Source organism: Nipponia nippon, unplaced genomic scaffold (genome assembly GCF_047370975.1).
Source record: "Nipponia nippon isolate SJK-2023a ecotype South Korea unplaced genomic scaffold, ASM4737097v1 scaffold_17, whole genome shotgun sequence".
Taxonomy (NCBI): domain Eukaryota; kingdom Metazoa; phylum Chordata; class Aves; order Pelecaniformes; family Threskiornithidae; genus Nipponia; species Nipponia nippon.
In genome coordinates, this window is record NW_028262333.1 from 6,749,787 (window position 1) to 6,769,330 (window position 19,544).

The window sequence follows — 19,544 nt, forward strand, 5'->3', positions numbered from 1 at the left end:
TGGTCTAAAATCTGGATTGCTACATATTTCTTAATTTTGATCTGTAATTTTTGTCCAAATCATTCCTCTGATTTTGGCTGAATATTGCTTTAGGTTGATTGTACTCCATGATTATAGAAGAGGAAATTCAAGAGACAAAATCAATGTTTGAGAGGCTCAAACCAAACAAAGGTTCAGCATGAGATGCAGAACTCTCAGTGTAGATCACTGCAGTGGAAATGACGGAAGCTATTGCATTACGAATAGCCACGTCTTTGTCTTTTTGATCTTTATCTAATTCTAATTGCTGATATACAGACACACACAAATGAGGGAAACAGCTATAATTAACCATTCAGAATGGCCTGTATGCACAGAGTACAACAGAAGTTCACAAGACATTCTGCACAATAGGAATAGGGTGAAGCTGAACGGTTCATGGGTCCGGGATAATCCTTTTCATCTGTAGCTGACTGAATTAGCTCATATTCACAGGTCAGCTGCAAGGGTACGAAGGCCGCAAAAGCCCGGGAGTAAACTACTTGTACCCAGTAACCAACCTGAGAAGCTGCCAGTATGCGACGGGCCAGGGAACCAAACTGCTGCTGCCATCACGACCTCCAAGGTCAGAAACCAGGGAACCTTTACCACCCCATCCGTATCTCCATACATATATCCGTATCTCCAGTGGAGAGGGCAGCTCTGAACCCCAAGCTGTTAGGAAGACAGTGAGAGGTGGGAAACAGCATCTTGTGCTGTGCTCATGACAAGTTAGATCCCCTACCCAAACTACCTCTGAGAATCAAGAATCCGCAGGTAGCCTGGTATGCTCCCAGCACGCGCTTGGGACGCCAGGCGTAAAACACCCAAGCCTTCTGATCAGACACAGGGCACAAAATGAACCGGCAGCCTACGCTACCAGAGGCAGAAGCTGAGACAAAGTCAAAGCAGGAAGATCAGTGGACAAGTCTGAAAGAAACTGCCCAGGCTGTTACAGTAAATGACTTTTATTTTTAAAAAAATGAAATAACCGTGAACATATTAACAGGCCTGCAGGTGGCACTACAGTACAGCTGGATATAAGGTAGATACATTTCCCCATGTACCCGGACAATGAAATCCATTGCATCAATGCTGACATTAGTAAATTCTGAATACAGTTCTATCAAGCAGGAACATTTTACTTAAAATAGTTCTGGACAAAGTTGACACTGAAAGTTAACTTCTCCTTCACTTTGGAAAGGATAGATGTTTTCAGCTAGCACTGGTATTGGGTGAACTATTGCCTGCAGTCACCAGTGCAGGGAGAGATGTACAACATCTCCACATGAGAACAGAGTTTATACTCCTTTTTACTTCTCATCTGAGGAAGCAGGGTGGCGTAGGGAGAGGGGGGAAGATGGGTGAGGAATATGGGCAAGGGAGGTGGGGTGTCAATTTCTATTCACTCTCCTTTGGCTGTTTTTGTGCTATTTTGGACTGCTTTCTAAAAATCACTTCTTGATTTTATTGAAAGGAAGACTAAATGTAATGCGCCTTTCCTTGAAAATCCAGGAACAGTTGTGGTACTTCAAAAATACTAAAAATATCTACTTTCATGAAATATTAACTGTTTCACTACAAACCTAGTTTTTCACTAAATACACAATTCTCCTATTTCTGGAGTCTCCTGGGGAAAAAAAGTGGGTTCTCCCTTTATTTCTGCAACTCTACAGTGTATAGAGAAACGGCTACAAGAAGGGGAGTGCAGAGAATAGCTTTATTCTTTTCCTTGGCCTGTATCTCACATGGGAAGTTTGCTTAAATTTCTGCAGTTGGGCTACCGTTGGTCACACTCCTTCAGCAGCTATCAACTAAGTCTGCAGCAGGACAACCCACCTCCAGCACATTCCTTCTAACTTCGTGGAGACTAACTGGGCATGAGGAAAAAAAAAAACATCCACACTCTTTATACCATTTCTAATCATAATATGCAGGAACACCAAGTGGTTTCCGTGTTCTTCCAATTTGCAAAAGGCCACAGGAAAGGGACATGGCACCTTTCGTTAGAATCTGGAATTCTGCGTGTAACAGTGCGACCTTCCGTTAGACCTTCAGTGTTGAGGCAGCGTAGAAAACAGTGGCTGAAGAGTGTGTGTAATACTGACCACACCAGCTCTTAGTGAGAAGCCTCTGCTCCTGCAGAGGCAGTCATGTGCAGTCCCTGTATATACTGTGAGCAAAAGGCTTACTTCACAGGGCATTTGGAATTAGCAATTCCTACGATCTAGCTAGTTTGGATTCATGAGCTTTCAGTGTGCCAACAGCATCTTTCACTGCATGGTAGATAATGTTCTTCACCTGTAACAGGAAAAAAAAAAATCAACTTCTACAGACTAACAAAGAGAGTCTTACATACCTATGCAATCAATTTTGACAGCTGAATTTGTAATAGCTGGCAAGTATACACAAAGTATATACTATCACTGCTTCAGGATATCAACAGCACAAATTTTAAGTATCACGGTTAGACAACAAATATTTTAGACACCTGCATTGATTTATTAACTCATTTTCTGGTCACTCAACAACATATATTTACTTATGTTATTTTAAGATATAGTCTCTTTCATGAGAGGAGGAGAGACTACACTACGAAGTCACCCATATGAGTTTAATTTGAAAAAGTCCTTGTGATGTGAATCTCTTAGATTCACATGAATCAAACCCAAAAGGAGCAAGAAAATCATATGGTTTAACCCTATGTAAATTAAGATGATGCAACAAATCATCCTATTGTCTTTGTACGGAGGCTAGAAATTCTTCTAATTTGTGCATCTTCCAGAAAGGCAAGCAAGATCAGAGATGAAAAATCTACTAGTACTCACAGCAATCTGTTCCATGCTTAGCTATTTAACAATCAAAGCTCTATCTTGTTTCTGATTTTTCTGATTTAAGTTTATTCGAATTCAGTTTCTAGGTATTGAACGGAAAAGTTTCACCTCTGAGTAGCTTAATTGCACTTGCTCAACTAACTGCCAAGCACCATCATTTTTTCCTGATGTACATATGATCTCAGTCTTTTGTATCATTTATGCGACAGTTATTGTCTCTGTGTATTTTTTAATATATATATAAAAATACAGAGACAGATATTTCTATAAAAATACTATAAAAATATACATGAAAAATGACAAAGAAAAATGGTAAAGTTTGGCTGTGAGGCACAAATACAACCAGTATTCCTTTTCGCAGCAGTATCGAGTTCCACTTTGCCAGCAGTTACGTTTTTCTTTTTTTTTTTTTAAATACTAAGCATTATTCATTTGCAACCTATTCATTTACAGAAATACTTCCACATCTGTATCGCTACAGCAGAAGAGGTACAGCGTTAGAAGCTGGATCCTCACAATGAGAGTTGATCCTACTTCTTCTTTCCTGTAAAATCCTGTGCAAATCCACATAGAAATTTACAGCAATTTTTCACTGAATTGTTTGAAAGAATTAACACGGTAAGTTCTGACATTCTTGGGTGACATACTGGAGAATGGCTGTATATTGAGTACTCCCTTGTGCAAGAACAGCCATTCTGCAGATCTCCACCCTCCTTCATTTTACATGCATGAGATTACTAATACACAAAAAATGCTGACAACAAAATTTGCAAACTAAACAGATACTAACTCTTCAGAAGCATACGTAGGGGAAATCATAAGAGGTCTCCTACAGTCTTCTCTCTGTAGAACTTACTGTCATATATACAATGTACTATTTCAGTGCATAATACGTTCTGTGCATAATTATTAGTTTAAGCAGTCAGATTTCTTCAAACCAAAACACATTTAATTTTCCTGTTTGGGACTACTTTAGAATCATTGAATCATTTAGGTTAGAAAAGACCTTTAAGATCATCGAGTCCAACTGTAAACCTAATACTGCCAAGTCCACCACTAAACCATATCCCCGATTTAAATAAGCAAGCCTTCACTTTCAGAGCAATTTTCCTTTCGGCAATAGAGAAACAAATGCAAGTGTCCTTGCTCAAATAAACATATCTCTTCAAAACAAAGCACTGCTTTTTCCTTTTTAATAGGGCTTTTTTTTTCTGCTATGCTTCACTGTCATTCAGGTTTCAGCCATTTAAACACTTATTAATACCGATACATGCACTAGTCCAATAGTGGGAAAGTTCTCTCATAGAATCTTAGAGCATCCTGAGTTGGAAGGGACCCACAAGGATCATCGGGTCTAACCCCTTTCTCTGGAGAAATCAAAAAGTTTATTACTAATTTTTGTTTACATAATACTGTCGACATAGGTGCATTAATTATTTTTTAAATACTTATCAATGAGAACCTCCAAAGTGTGGAAAGTTGTTATTTTTTTCTTAAATCATTAGCCACGTGTTTCTAGTACTGAACAAAGCTGGCAAAACAGGACATATTTAGTGACTACTGTCATAAAATGGTTACCTGCAGTTTATCCTCATGGTTTGTATGAGTATTAGACAGGTGCCTGAACTCCTGCGTCAGACGGAAGCAGTGCTTCACATGTTCTGGAGATACAAAATCTTCTGCTACTTTAATGCAGCTGTACAAATTATGGACCTAAAAAAAACCCCCGTATCAAATGACAGATACATCAAGATTGAGTGAACCATACAAAACCCAAAAAACCCCACCACCATGTATGTTAGGTTCTTCCACATTTACTTATCAGTAACAGGAACTGAAGCCCATTTGATCTCACACAGAATTGCGTCTAATGGTAAAAACAGGACAAAATACGACAATCTCACATGTTCCCTATTCTCCCACATACACTAGCGTTCTCTAAAGCAAGGTCTCTACTGTTCTCCGCACTTTTTTGGAATTCTGTTCCCTTGGCTGAAGTTTCACTACACAGAAATGTTTTCCCACCATTCACCCTATTTTTTTTTTTCTTAATTCCATCACAGTAATGTACACATCATTCAGGTATTTATATAATTTTTACCAATATAATGACTAAAATCCAATTCAAACAGTTCCTGTAAGAACTGCATATGTAGGAAAAGGAACCTAAGTCAGCAATATTAGCTAACAGTTATTTTGAAGTCGCAGTTCTGTTGGGCCTCCAATTCAATTCTATTTGTCAATATGGCCTAGAGTTGGCATACTTACCTGATGGGGAGCACCTGCAGGAATGAACACAGCATCTCCAAGGAACTGCACTATTGCCCAGCCTTGTACACCATACTCATCATAGAGTCGCTTACGTAAGGTCTGGTCCAAGTACCAACTTTGGTCATGAATGGGGTCATGATCTGGGGGATTTTCTTGGCCTTGTTCTTCTCCAACCTAGGGCCAAGATATGGGGTGGGGGGAAACCATGACACAGCACCTTGATATTGCTGGCTCACAAAAAGCTCTGTACCAAAAAACATAACAAACTATTTCAAGGTAGAACTTTACTTTCATTAAGCTCATTTAGGTCTTAACTAGTGATGTGTGCATTAGTATGAAGATTCTAGACCAGGCTGAAAACCTGGGAATAACTACTAATGTCCTCAAAGACAACATGAAAATACCTATGCACTTGATGTTGATAGCAATTTGTATCATTCAGCTGCTATAAATAAGCTAGTCAAGGAATCCTGTAGGCTCAAGCCTCCTTTGTAACCAACATACCTTCCGGAGAAGTTCCCGTATCTTTTCAGCATCCTTGGCAGCATAGATGTGCCACAATGCTCCGGGTTTCTCTCTTCCTTCGTGGATTCGCTGCTTTGTTACATCGTCAGCATCTCCCTCATCGATTGTTTTCAGAACCTCTGAAAGGGGAATCCACATAAAAGCGGTATGATTACAAAGCTTCTGACTTTTGACATACAGAAGAGGAAGGAGCATTTTGAGCTGCTAAATCTAGTCACACTGCTACTGCAACTGCTGCATCATACAGAGCCCTTTCCAAGCACATCAAGCTTCATCTTAACAAAATGCAGGAAATGTGTCAACTGACAGCTAATCACAAAGCAAGTCATTAATTTAAACTGAACTAACTACAATTATTCAAATACAAGGAGAAGAAAAAGAGTAACATCACCATTTCTCCTCCTTTCTTCAGGGAGATATCTAATTTCTAGCAAAACTCTGCTGCTTCCACAGTTGGGAACCAATGAAGCATTACTGCACTTTTAAATATGTGCTGCAGACATAGCAAACTGCCTTGTATATTTGGGTTATATCTCATAGATATGACAAGCTTAAACAATGAAAGGTACAGTCGTCTTTCTCACACACAATTGATTTGTAATGGACAGAAAACAGCTTTCCTCAAACATTACCATCATCATGGGTCCCTTCCCCAATGGGAATCCCAACGTACACCATGACATTAACAGCATCAGACACATCCAAGTGCAGGTTTGTGGTACCAACTCGTCTGTCTTCTGCAGTAATTAAGCCTATAATAGAGTGTAAAATAAAACCAAATTCTGTTTAAGCTCTTAGAGAAATAATCTGCCTGAAACATCTTTCTAGAATGCTAACTTTACACAGCAATGAGAGCAGAAACCAATGTCAAAGGGCAGGTGAAGTAGTTATTTTCATGTCATGTGTGGTGTAAGTAAAAAATTTACTGATAACTAGTATTTTTATTTTACAGGAAATAGAAGTAGCAAATATAGTTCACCCAAGTCATGAGAAAACAAGCATTTTAAAACCAAAGCCTGTACTTGTACTTCACAATTTTGTCTCTCTGAGGGTCATTTATACAGTCTGTAGTAGGGAACTTAGCTGTTGTAATACAAAGGTAGCAGGCATTCTTTGGCACCGTTTTCCTTTGCTTGGAGGCACAAGAGAAAGCCCGACTGCTGTAAGTGGCATTAGCATCATACCGTGTGCAGCAAGTCATTGGACTGTTACAAGTATAAGCCTCCAGCAGCTATTTTCTCATACTCAGCTGTAAAATCCATGTGATCAGTTGAATTCACAGCAGTTACTGTCCAACTCATCATGAACAATTCAGATTACAATTGAGTAAGGAAAAACACCGGCAGACTCTCAAGTGCTTATACCTTTATACACTGGATGATCTTACACCTCTCAAGTGGCTATGAGTAATGGAGAAAGATTTCAAATGTTTGCTGCTTAATTCTTTCACCTTCTCATACAACACATTCTTCTCTCTTCCTCTGACCCTTCAATAGCACACTCTCTCTCTCTACTTTTGCTTTACCATCTCCTCTAGTAAGTAACACAGGGAAAAAAATTAAAATATTTAAAAAAAAAATCTTTATATCAGCAAACACTAACGTAAGTATGACCACAAGACTACTGGTTACGTTTTAGGATCACCATCCTATTTGTCTCTTTTCTATTTAAAATATAAGCTTCTAGGGACAGGAACTCAACTCCCTGTACAGTACCTGTCATAACAGACCAGAAACAGTAGCTAATTTAGACAGTTTGTAACATGAACTTTCAGAAAGCACAACTGAAATATAAACACGGATAAGCATAATATATAGGTTCAAAAAACAGGCCAGACAGATTCACAAAAGAGAGGTTAATTATTGACCTCAAGTAAGGGCCCTTACAACCTCCACCCCAAAACTGCTTTGCCCGATGCAGCAGGATGTAATTTAAGAAGTGTCATTCTTCCCTTAGTAATTCACTAGTGGTCTAAGTCACACAGAGTATGATGGGCAATACAAATACAACACCAATGGCAAGTCTTATGTTAAACAGTTCAGGTATTTATATATAAAACTGGTCAAAACCTGTTGAAGGGAATAAGATTTCTTCACAGTTAACTTCTATAAACAGTCCTTTTATTTAGGTAACTGAGTATCACTTTAAGAATCAAGCTTCAGTCACCATTTTTCTATCTTAATGCTTTAAAATGCTAAGCACATGAAAGACTTTACCTCACTACTGAGAAGTTTTTTCCACCGCATACTTAGAAAACAAAGCCATGTATTTACAACCAAAATACACTTAATACGCTAGAAAAGTTACGTTTATTCACCATAGACAGAATTACTGGTTTTACACCTAGGTCCACCCTTTAATTTGTCTGTAAAGCAGCTAAGAGCAAAAAGATACAAAACTGGTTTTTAAGACAGACTTAGCTAAATTTTGTCTTTTAACTTGGAAGTAAATGAAGTGTAATACCTCCTCTCTTTGGACCAAGACCTATACATCTAAGAAGGACCAAACAGTAGAGTTACATTCTATGCTAAAAAAAAATACTGTCAACACTCCCTCCACAAACTCTGATACAAAGGAAAAGAGAACTTTGACATTTAAGATAAATTCAACAACATTAATCCATTCCTTCCATTGCTAGCAACTAGCAATACACAAAGACAAGTTAGCCCTCACTGATGACCTTGCTTCTTGCTGCACCCTTATATATATATATATTGCTTGATTACATTATAAGCTCTTTGGTGTACAGCCTTCTTCACTCAACTTACATGTCGAGTAATACATAAACCAAAGCATTGAACACCGTTAAATACTCAATAAATTCAATTTGCCTAAGTTCACAAACCCCTCTTTTTTTAACTCTTATTTGTGATGTCATACTGCTAAAAAACCAAAAATAACCCCACAAACACTTTCTCAGAACTGCAATATGTTGGTTTACAGCTGAAGTCTGATCCACATTTCGTTACTGAGCTAACACATTTTTTTAAAGACAAAACAATGAAAAATCTTTCACATCCTCAGGTGAGTTGTTACTGTAGGTGTATCGATAATTGGAATGCAAAACCCTTAAAAAACCCTGCACCCCTGTCTCATAAATATTCAAAGAGAACTACAGAAGTTACATTAGGGTAACTTTGCTTCCACATACTTGCTTTGCAAGATGGCTGCAACTTTTTCCTTATCAGTATCACTTGATATTTTTCAGTATATAAAAAGAGCAACTACTTTAGTTACCTTAGTCTAAAGTTGCAAAAGTACATACTTCCAAATCAATTGGTTATTTAAAAGTATCCTGGAACTATAAAAATAATTTGTTTTAAATTAAAAGTCTCCAAAACCTGCTTTTGGCCATGACTTCAAAGTCGGTACATTCAGGAACTGAAATAATTCAAGTTGATACAACATGAATTAATAGTTCCTATCTCCTCCACACTCTGCTATATTGACAAGCATTTGAAAATTTAATGCTTCACAGTCCCATGCAGGGTATGCGTTCAGACAAAGGTTTCCTCCATTTGTATGCTATTTACCTACTATATAATTAAAGTCTTAAGAGGACAAAACTATCCAATTCAGGTAGGAACATGGTGGCAGTTTTGCCTTGCATGTTCTCTGTGATCTGTGTTGTTAGACATGGATGAAGAAAATTACAACCCTGGTCAGAAACATGAACACACAGATCAAAGTGCCCAGAAGCTGGCTGATGTTCCACTCAAATATATCAATTGGTCTCAAAAAGATATTAACTTCTCCTTGAACCCTGTATCAGTATTATGCTTATTATATGTATTAAATAATAATTGTTTGCAAACTTATCATATGTACATCTCTTGGAAACCACAAGGCAAAAAATGGCACATCTGACAGAGAAAGGACTAGCATAAGAATAGATCACAGCACCAATTAAAAAAAAAAAATGACAGTGTGCTCCAGGATAAGCACGGAGTTTTGATTAGTGCCACAGTCTTGCATATGCCCTAAGTATAATAAAGAGCATAACAGAGTCACAAATACCAACATCTGCAGAACTATCTTCACATACCATAGGCATTGTACATTTTGGGACCCAAGTCAGGACGGACAAAGTAGCTTGGCAGCCTAGAAGCCAAATTCAGTCTGCCGTCCCTCTTGGTATATTCAGGAAGAGGAAGATTTTCCATCAAGTCCTCAAACCTAGAGAGCAAAAAGAGAACAAAGGCATTTTTTCCTCCTGTAGTGCCTACAGCAGGCCTGTAGGCATTGATACTAAGGTTTACTTACCTTGTAGGCATCATATCTCTAAAGTCCTCCCCTGGAGGCCAATCCTTTAACTTTAGTACCATTGGCTGACCATCATCTGACCTGAGCCGTTCTGCAAGAAACAAATTAAGATTTCTTCATGTAGTATTTTTACCACAGCCCATTACCTTGTTTAAGCTGTAAGTCTTTTGTACCAAGACCTCTTACATTGCGCAGCAAAATGGATCCTGATTTTTCTTTGGGCTTCCAAGCATTATCATAGTATGCCCAAACAACAGTTTAACAATCAGATCTGTATATCATTACCTACAGCAGAAGTTTCACAGATCTTGTGCAGCTGCTAAGCTTTAGAATAGTTTTTATTCAAGTTCAAAACCAAGCCTTTCCAAAGCATTATGCCTTACTACTTTTACCAAAGTCTAAAGGAGTTTTATCTTTCATTTCAAGAGGAGTTGTGTTTCTATAAAATTGAAGTTATTGGTTCAATGCTCTGAAATCAACCCTAACCTCAGTATAAAGGAAGAAACCATGGTACACCACACTCAAAAAAGCTAAACAGCAGGTGGTTCCTGAGGAAGACAGCCTTTAGTTTTTTAAATTCTTCTTTGCTGGAGGCACTCAAATTAGCAGGGTGCTGAATTCAAACATTGGTTCCTCACTTCCAAGAATTGTACGTGAGTTCTGACTGGTAACAGAGAAAGCTGGTAGCACAGCAAGATGACATTACGTACGCAACAGCGGATGTAAGATATAACAGCACTGACCTCACCAATTGCTGTTTTGCCTCAGATGTTACAATGGCTAAGAGAGTATATCTGGAACTGGTACGTGCAGCAGCTTAGAAGACTCAGTATAAAATTTAGAGAGAAACAAAGTTCACTCTTCTACCGGATTCCTCACAACTCTACATGAAGCCATCAGTTGGAAAACAGGAGGTACTGCAGTCTGACACCTTCACATCCCCTTTTCCCCAGAAAGTAACATCCTTCACCACTTCCTACCTTACCAACAAAAAGCAACTGATCTCACCCAGACCTAGCAGAGCTGCTGACAGTACCAAAGGAAAAAGCATATCTAAGAAACTAGGACTTGGAGACCTGTGAATCACATCTGCGTTATATATATCAACAGGCTACAGAAGCCAGCCTTAGTTTGCAATATAAAAAATGATTTCATTGAAATTAAAAGGAATTAAGAACTGCAGATATGTAAACCAAAGTGACTGATTTAAAGAAAACAAATTTTGATGAGTTATGGATTTTAGAGAAGCAAGTGAACCGAAAAGCTCAAGGACTTGAATTTAAAGATGTTTCAGAACTTCCCGTATTCAAGATTTTGAACTCATCAAGGATCTTTGTTCCAAATAAGAAGAAACTTGTAGGAAGGCTATTCAGAAAGGACAGAGCAAAGAGCTACCTGGAAGAAAACATTTGGATCTGACAAATTACACGAAACTGGACAAAACCCAGAAAACATCCGATCAGCAAAGAAAAGCAGGTCTAAGAAGGATCAAAACAAAAAAGTTAGACCTGCCAAAAGTCCACTTAGAACTCAAAGATATTAAAAGTAAGCAGCACAAGATTAAAATAAAGTATCATATTGACTAATCAAGGGATTAGGCTCAATACCACCTCCAAATTCAGTGGCTGTTCTACATCTCTTCAATAATTTAATGCGAGTCGGGGGGGAGGGAACCAGCCATGTACTTGAGAAATCTAAAATTCATGTAACGCAGAGAAGTCAGAGTCGTTATATAATTTGCAAGCAGTTTTCATATGAGTTGGTGTGTGAAATCTCCGGACTAGTAGCAAACCATACTCTTCTAAATCGGGGATTGCACACGGCTGAAAAACACTAAAGAAAATGTATTTAAAAGAAACTAGCAAAAGTCATCAGGTTTTCCAACCTAGATCACTAACATTTCTCATATAAAGTGTGGTAAAGGCATCATCTAAAAGAAAGGCAGCAGCTGATTTTGCAGAAAGGAGCATGTCTGTCTGGAGACAAACTACAAAAAACATTGCTCAAAGGTAACTTGACCTATACAGATTTACTATTTTCATGAATGACCCTAGCACGAAAGCGAAGAGTTTGTGAAATTTCCCAATTACTGTTAATACACAGGAAGACCACACCATTATATCCTTCTAGGCCATTTATTTCTGAGTAATAACAGAAATAGTATGAAATTTAACAGTACAAAATACAAGACTCTGTACTTGAAACCATATAAAAACAAGTCAAAAATTGGGAGCTCTTGGATTGGAAAATGACTAGGGAAGGGAAAATTCTTGGTCTACAAATCTATCACTGTTTGCTGTTGAACAAACATTCCATTAAGCCATCCAATAGTTCACCATTTCTGCTATGTGCACATAGCAATAAATACAGAAAACACTACAATCAGCAACACTGCAATGAACTGTTACAACTCTAACATCTGTAAATATAAGACCACTCTGATCTAGGCATATACAATCTAAAATAGAGCACTCTGCTTTTCAGGAGCTCTTTAATCTGACCAGTGATATCCCCAGGAAATTTTAGCCGGTTAGCTTCCACATCCACCCTTGACAGAAGGTTTCCTCAAAGAAGAACTCAAGCATTAAGTAATGTGTTACCACATGAGGTATGCATACAGCATTGCTATTCATAATACATATAAACATGTATTTGTACTCGCAGATGATCTACTGTAAGAATAATTTGCAATGTCAAGTTTACTTAGTTGATGTATTCCACCAAGTCTGAGTTTTAGCATCAAAAGCCTCAGTCTGTTTTAGCTCTGCAGGTTCCCTTTAGTTTTACAATAAATGTTGAGGTTGGAAGGAGAGTAAGGGTAGTCAAATCACTTACTGTCTTGATAACGGTAACCGATGATTAATTTCACTGAGGAAAGTTAAAAAAAAAAGTAGTATCCCATGAAATGGATCATCTTTTGACACATGAAAGTAACACACATCCACATGCTGTAGTACAGATGAAGTTTTCTTGGGCAGCCCTGCCTTAATCTTCACCAAAGTATTTTCTAAGGTGCGCTACAGCTAAGGAGCAATGGCTTCTTTGGATGAGACTTATAGCTATTTGGGTTTTTTTTAATATTATTTTTTATTTTTTGAGAAAATAGGTGGGAAAAGGAGGAGTTGAAGGTAGCGAGACAGACTGCTCAGTTAAACTAGTCAGCCATAGATATTACTTACTAGATATTATCTCAAAGCCATCCCAGAAGTCACGCACTTTCACGTCTGAAATTATGGCACAGTTCCTGCAGTTCACCAAATCTACATCTTGATCTCCAAATTCCAGGCTGAAAGCTTCTGGTTTCCAAAGCTCTGACTTCAACTTCTTATGGACACCAGATACCAGCACGGGCTGAGAATACAAAGATGAATGCTTACTCCACCATAACCAAATTTCTTACACATGCAGCCAAACTTTCTTAAGAGCTGAGACTCCTGGCTACCATCATACAAAAGACACACAAATCTATTTTCATCCATGTCTGGTTTTTGTGCATCAAACAAATAACCAGAGTCAAAGCAAACTTCAGTTCCAGGCCATGTGCAGTTGCCTTAGAAGTGGTATTATATTAGACTTACTAAGGCAAGTGTATTAGGTCTACACGGCAAGGTGTTGGCAGCAGGGGTGGGCTCTGTGAGATGAAGCTGGGAGCTGCCCTGTGCTGGAGAAAGATGGCTCCGCCTGGCTCCAACAGACCCATCGCTGGCCAAAGCTGAGCCCATAATTGATGCTGGTGGTGCCTCTGTGATAATAAGAAAGGGTAAAAAATGCTCCGCGGCTGCTGGGGTGTGGGGAGGTGGGGAGGGTGCGGGGAAGGAAGCAAAAGAAACAACTCTGCAGACACCAAAGGTCAGTGAAGAAGGAGGGGGAGGAGGTGCTCCACAAATTCCCTTGCAGCCCATGGAAGAGCCCATGGTGAAAGCAAGTTGCCCCCCTGCAGCCTGTGGAGGACCACAGTGGAGCAGAGGGAGATGCCCTGAAGGAAGCTGCAGCCCATGGAGAGCCCACGCTGGAGCAGGCTCCTGGCAGAAGCTGCAGCCCTTGGAGAGAAGCCCATGCAGGAGCAATTTTTCTGGCAGAAACTGTGCCCTGTTGGGGACCCACGCTGGAGCAGTCTATTCCTGAAGGACTGCAGGCCCTGGAGAGGGCCCACACTGGAGCAGTTTGTGAAGGATGGTATCCTGTGGGAGGGACTCCACACTGGAGCAGGGGAAAAGTGTGATGAGGAAGGAGCAGCAGAGATGAAGTGTTACAAACTGACCGCAACCCCCATTATTCTCCATCCCTGCTGTGCTTGGGGGGGGGGGGGGGGGGGTGTGAGGAGGTAGAAGCGTTGGGGATGAAGGAGTAAAGTTAAGCCTTTAGGAAGAAGGAGCAGGGTAGGGGGGGTAAGCTGTTTTTAGCTTTCTCTTTGTTCCCCACCATCTTACTCTATTTTTAATTGGCAATAAATTCAATTACTTTTTCACAAGTTGAATCTGTTTTGCCCGTGACAGCAATCACTAAGTGATCTCCCTGTCTTTACCGTGACCCACAAACTTTTCCACCTTATTTTCTCCCCCTGTCCTGTTGAGAAGGGGGAGTGAGAGCAACTGGGTAGGGGTCTGGCAGCCACCCAAGGTCAATCCACCTGTGGAAGTACAGTGGGTGTTGAGTCCCACCACCTCTCCTTTTTTTAAGCACAAATGCAACTACCACTAGAAACAGCATTTATAGTAAAGCCTTCTCATATGAAATTTTCATATTCTGATACAAATTTTTCAACTATTTCACTCATTCTTAATGTATAATCATGGATCATTGTTAATTTCCTAGTACAAAACCAAGTAGCAGAAAAGTAGTTGTTCACTTGCAAAAAGGGTTTTAAGACGTTTAGGCTAACCACATATATACATTCCACAGCAAGATCTGAGTGGCCTCTCCCCATAAATGCTCAAGGATTTGCTAACCTAACAGTACTAGGAAAAGGTATACCAGACAATCCTCCCAACACTGGCCAAGACCTTGTCAGTTCTTCTCACCCTGCAATCTCTAGAGAGAAGTACAAGACTTGAGAGAAAAGCAAAAGAGGGTATGAAGTGAACTTGCACATGGGCTATCGCACCTGAAGAACTCTAGGTTTAGTAACTGCTACCTATGTTCCAATGACAGTTCACATGTCTATGTGAATTAATTCCAAGCTGTGCCCTTACATTAACAATGATCTGAAGGTGGATCATGGGTTTATTCACATGAAGAGCTCAGTACAGCCCTGGGGAGCACAGATGCCCCTAGATGTTCTAGTAGTATTAGTGCAATTCCAAAATTAGATTGCTTAAAAACACTCCAGTGACTAAGCACTGCTTCACCTGGATTGCCTGACGGCCTCTAACAGGACTAGTATCCATTTTAGTCCCTAAGTGGGGGGACAATTTTTTCCTCCATTCATTTCTGAATGAATAACCCAGCAACTTTGGGGATAATAGAAATGGCCTTGGTTTTCAAATATAACACAACATAGCCCTTAAGTTCTAGAAGGCAGCAAAGAAACATCAACTCCAGAAGAGTAAGGTTTAAGAAAATAAAAAAGGGTTGTCTTCTCCTGTCAACTTCAGGAAAAAAAAAAAAAAAAAAAAAAAAAGAAAAAAACCCCACAGAACCACAGAAACATTTAGGTTGGAAGGAAACACCCTCACACTAAAAAAAGTGTTCTCTTGTGGTCAGGTTGCACATCCTGGTTTTTCATTTGTGCCCATTGCCTCTTGTCCTGCCAGTGGGCGCTGCTGAGAAGAGTCTGCCTCCCTCTCTTCCTCATTCCCTCTCACCAGGTATTCAGACACACTGACAAGATCTCCTCCCCACACTCCCCCGAGCCTTCTCCTCTCTAGGCTGAACAGTCCCAGCTCTCTCAGCCTCTCTTCATATGAAAGATGCTCCAGTCCCTTAATCGTCTTGGTGGCCCTTTGCTGGACTTGCTCCAGTAAGTCCATGTCTGTCTTGGACTGGGAAGCCTAGAACTGGACACAATACTGCTGGTGTGGCCTCTACCAGTGCCGAGTAGAGGGGAAGGATCGCTTCCCTTGACCTGCTGACAGCGCTCTTCCTAACGCAGCCCAGGATGCCGCTGCCCTGCTTTGTCACGAGGACGCATTCTTGGCTCACGGACACCTCCTTGTCCGCCGGGACCCCGAGGTCCTTCCAGGCAAAGCTACTTTCCAGCCGGCTGCCCCCCAGCATGTACTGCCGCAGGGTGTTATTCCTCCTGAGGTGCAGGACTTTACATTTTCCCTTGCTGACCATCATGAGATTCCTCTCGGTCCAATTCTCCAGCCTGTCCAGGTCCTTCTGAATAGCAGCACAACCATCTGGTGTACCAGCCATTCCTCCCAGTTTTGTATCATCTGTAAATTTGCTGATTGCGCATGAACTCTATCCCATCTAGGTCATTAATGAGGATGTTAAATAATTCTCAATGCAATACTGACCCATTACGGTACACCACTAGTAACTGGCCTCCAGTTGGACTTTGTGTTAGCGATCACAACCCTCTGAGCGTGGCATTTCAGTCAGTTTTAAATCCACCACACTGTCTACTTACCTAGTCTGTACTTCATCAGTTTGTCTGACGACATTATGACAGTGTCAAAAGCCTTATTAAAGTTAAGATAAAACATATCCAGGGCTCTCCCCTCGTCCACCAAGCCAGTTGTCTCATCACAGAAGGCTATGAGGAAGGTTAAGCATGACTCAACCAGCATTCCTGAGCCCCCCTTCTCTTCAGGACCATATCCCATGGGATTCTTCTAGATATCTGAAAAGGTGAAAGTCTGCTCTCCTGAAGCCCAGGCTTTTGATCTTGCTTTTTTGCTTTGCTCCTTCCTCTCAGGATCTTGAACCAAACCCCACCATCTGATAGTCACTGCAACAAAAACTGCCCCTTACCTTCACATCAACAACCAGTTCTACCTTGCGTGTAAGCATGATGTCCAGTAGAGCATCCTTCCCTACTTGGCTCCTTGATCAGCTGTGTCAGGACACTGTCATCAATCCACTCCAGAAAATTTCAGGAGTGCTTGTGACCTGTTGTGTTGTTCCTCTGGCAGATACCAGGGTGGCCCCACAAGGCCAGGAAATGTGAACACAGGGCTTCCTCCAGTTGTCTGAAGAAGGCCTTATCACTTCTTGATCAGGTGGTCTGTAGCAGATACTCGCCACAACATTGCCCATGTTAATCTGCTTGTTAATCCTGGCCCATAAGCTCTCAAATGGCTCATCATCTGTTCCTATGCAGTTTCACGCATTCCAGCTGCTCCCTCACATGAACAGCATTGCTCCCTCCTCATCTTCCTGGCCTGTCATTCCTGAACTGTCCTTCCTGAACAGCCTGTACCTAGCCCTTGCCATAACGCAGTTGCATGAGCTATCCCACCACTTCTCCATCATACCAATGAGATTGTGGCCATGCAACTGCACACTGATTCCTCCTGTTTGTTCCTTGTGCTGTATGCATTAGTGTACAGGCACTTCAGGAAGGCACCTAGTCACACTGATTTCCCAGAAATGGTATGACAGCTTTCTTCACAATGCTGTGATGTACACAGTTCCTTACTTCTGTGCATATGCTTGAGGTGGACATCTCTCATCCCTGTTTTCTTGAGTATGAGATTTCTCCTGTTCACATCATTCCACATTGCTTGCTTGCCAACCCAATCAACTAATTCCTTTCTCAAAACTGGTCATACTGGTCATACTCTCCCTCCCTTGGTCCTGGCTTATAGCTCTCCTATGATCCCATGATCATAAACCCCAAAACCCTCTTGTCAAAACCAGCTGCGCAAACAATGGTTGATGTGCAGAATCGGTCCACCCCTCTACCCCTCACTGGCAGGATTAAGAAAACCACCTGGGCTCCATGGCCTTGACCACTACTCCCAGAGCCATACAGTCACTCTCGATACTGTCCAGGTCTCCCTGATAGTATTGTTCACGCCAATATGGAAGAGTAGCAGAGGGTAAATGTCTGAGGGACAGACAAGCTTTGGCAGTCTTTCCACTATGTCCCAAATGTGAGGCCCTGACAAGCAGAAAACCTCCCTAAGATGACAGAGCAGATACACTCATCCCAAATTTAAATATATTCCCTGATCCCAACAGGAATTGTAACATTAAGGCAATGGAAAGGTTTTAATCATATTCTACAAAAACCTAGGGATCATGGATGAGGAGTAAAATGACAGTACCTTTCACAGGATGGGTCGAAACTCATGGATAAAGCTGATGGATAAATTAGTCTTCTTCAGTCCATGAAAATAATGACAAATTTTGATCCCTGCTGTATTCACTTGACCACTTGAACATAACAGTTGGGGAAAAAAAAAAAAGAAAAAAAAAGAAAAAAATCTACTTAACCTACTGGAACCCTTCCAGCTATTAAGCAGAGAATTTCTCATGGAAGAAAGAAAATGCTGTCTCTAGTGAAGAGCACAGCTAGGGTTGCAAGATAAAAGGATTGCAGATTTGGTTGGTAGACATTTCCTGCCAGCTCAGTTCTCACTACTAGAAGAAAACAAATAAAAACCTCCAACGCCACTCCAAATCTTCAGTATCTCAAAAAAGAGAAAGCTGAGTATGAAAACTCAGAAAAGAGCAGGTTGCTATAGGATGAGAATCCTGACAGTATCCCCAGATGAGCAACAACCATGTTCAGGAGAGCAAAATGCTCTTGAAGAACAGCTCCAGAAAGAAATAATCTTATGGTCTGCAAGTGAATTCTGGGATAAGACAGAATTTAACTTATTTCTGACAATTTCGAAGACAAAGGAGTTGAAAAATGTTGCTCTTTCTGCATGACACTGAAAGAGTGCCATTCGTTATCCATTTGTTAAAGTGAAAAGAATTTTAACAATTTGGGATGCTACCATGGCTAAGATCTTCATAAGGCTCAGATCTAGTGTCCAGTGTGCATTTATTGTGCCGGGGAGAGTAATTTAAGAGGTTTTTTCCAACTAAGATCTAGTGTCCAGTGTGCATTTATTGTGCTGGGGAGAGTAGCTAAGAGGTTTTTTCCAACTAACCTTTTCCAGCCCACAAAATGGGAAGGGAAAGATGATCTGGGGGATTGTGGTGGAAATAATGTTCTTTGACTTCACTTTTAAGGGTGCAGCTGGGATGTACAGGAGGATGTCAGCCAAGGGAGAACTGTGATAGAGCAGAGTTTGTTGAGAGAATCTCTGCTTGAAGAAATTCTGTTTAGAATACCCTTGTCAAGACAGCGACGCCTGCCTGGGTCACCGGCTCTCTCTCGTGCAGGAATGAGAGAGGTTCAGTTAGGTTGCTTTCCCCATTTCAGCTGGAAACTCAAGTGAGTGCAACACCACTGGAGAATCCTTGAATGAGCAAGGGACTTGCCTAGTCTGCTGCTATACAAGGGGTCTTCTGAATGATAAAATCATCCAAAAGCATCAATAGCACATCTTGGGGCAAAGCCTAAAATAGAGGGTCACAAATAGCACATGAGCATGACAGTTGTGGCCAGAGCCTCAGAACGTGCACCAACTTGGAAGGCGATGCACACTGCAAGCTACACATCAGACAGAAGATGGATAATCACATCTCTAGACTCCATAAGGAGTCTCTCAAGATTCGTTAACAGTC

General features: G+C 40.6%; 1 protein-coding gene across 5 annotated transcripts in view; it reads right to left on the reverse strand.

Annotated features, from left to right (window-relative positions):
- Positions 1 to 970: 970 nt before the first annotated feature.
- KDM3B (lysine demethylase 3B) overlaps positions 971 to 19,544 on the reverse strand; it is a 69,599-nt gene continuing 51,025 nt past the window's right edge. For 2 of the 5 annotated variants that reach the window (XM_087754243.1, XM_087754245.1), the window contains 8 exons: positions 13,091 to 13,262; positions 9,912 to 10,002; positions 9,694 to 9,824; positions 6,281 to 6,400; positions 5,628 to 5,767; positions 5,121 to 5,297; positions 4,431 to 4,565; positions 971 to 2,319 (listed from right to left, as the gene is read on the reverse strand). In XM_087754243.1, coding sequence (XP_087610369.1) covers positions 2,239 to 2,319; positions 4,431 to 4,565; positions 5,121 to 5,297; positions 5,628 to 5,767; positions 6,281 to 6,400; positions 9,694 to 9,824; positions 9,912 to 10,002; positions 13,091 to 13,262 — 1,047 coding nt within the window. In that variant the 3' untranslated portion in view covers positions 971 to 2,238. Of the gene's footprint in view, positions 2,320 to 4,430; positions 4,566 to 5,120; positions 5,390 to 5,627; positions 5,768 to 6,280; positions 6,401 to 9,693; positions 9,825 to 9,911; positions 10,003 to 13,090; positions 13,263 to 19,544 lie in introns of those variants that run through there. The other 3 variants (XR_015703988.1, XM_087754244.1, XR_015703989.1) reach the window with 3 other exon arrangements.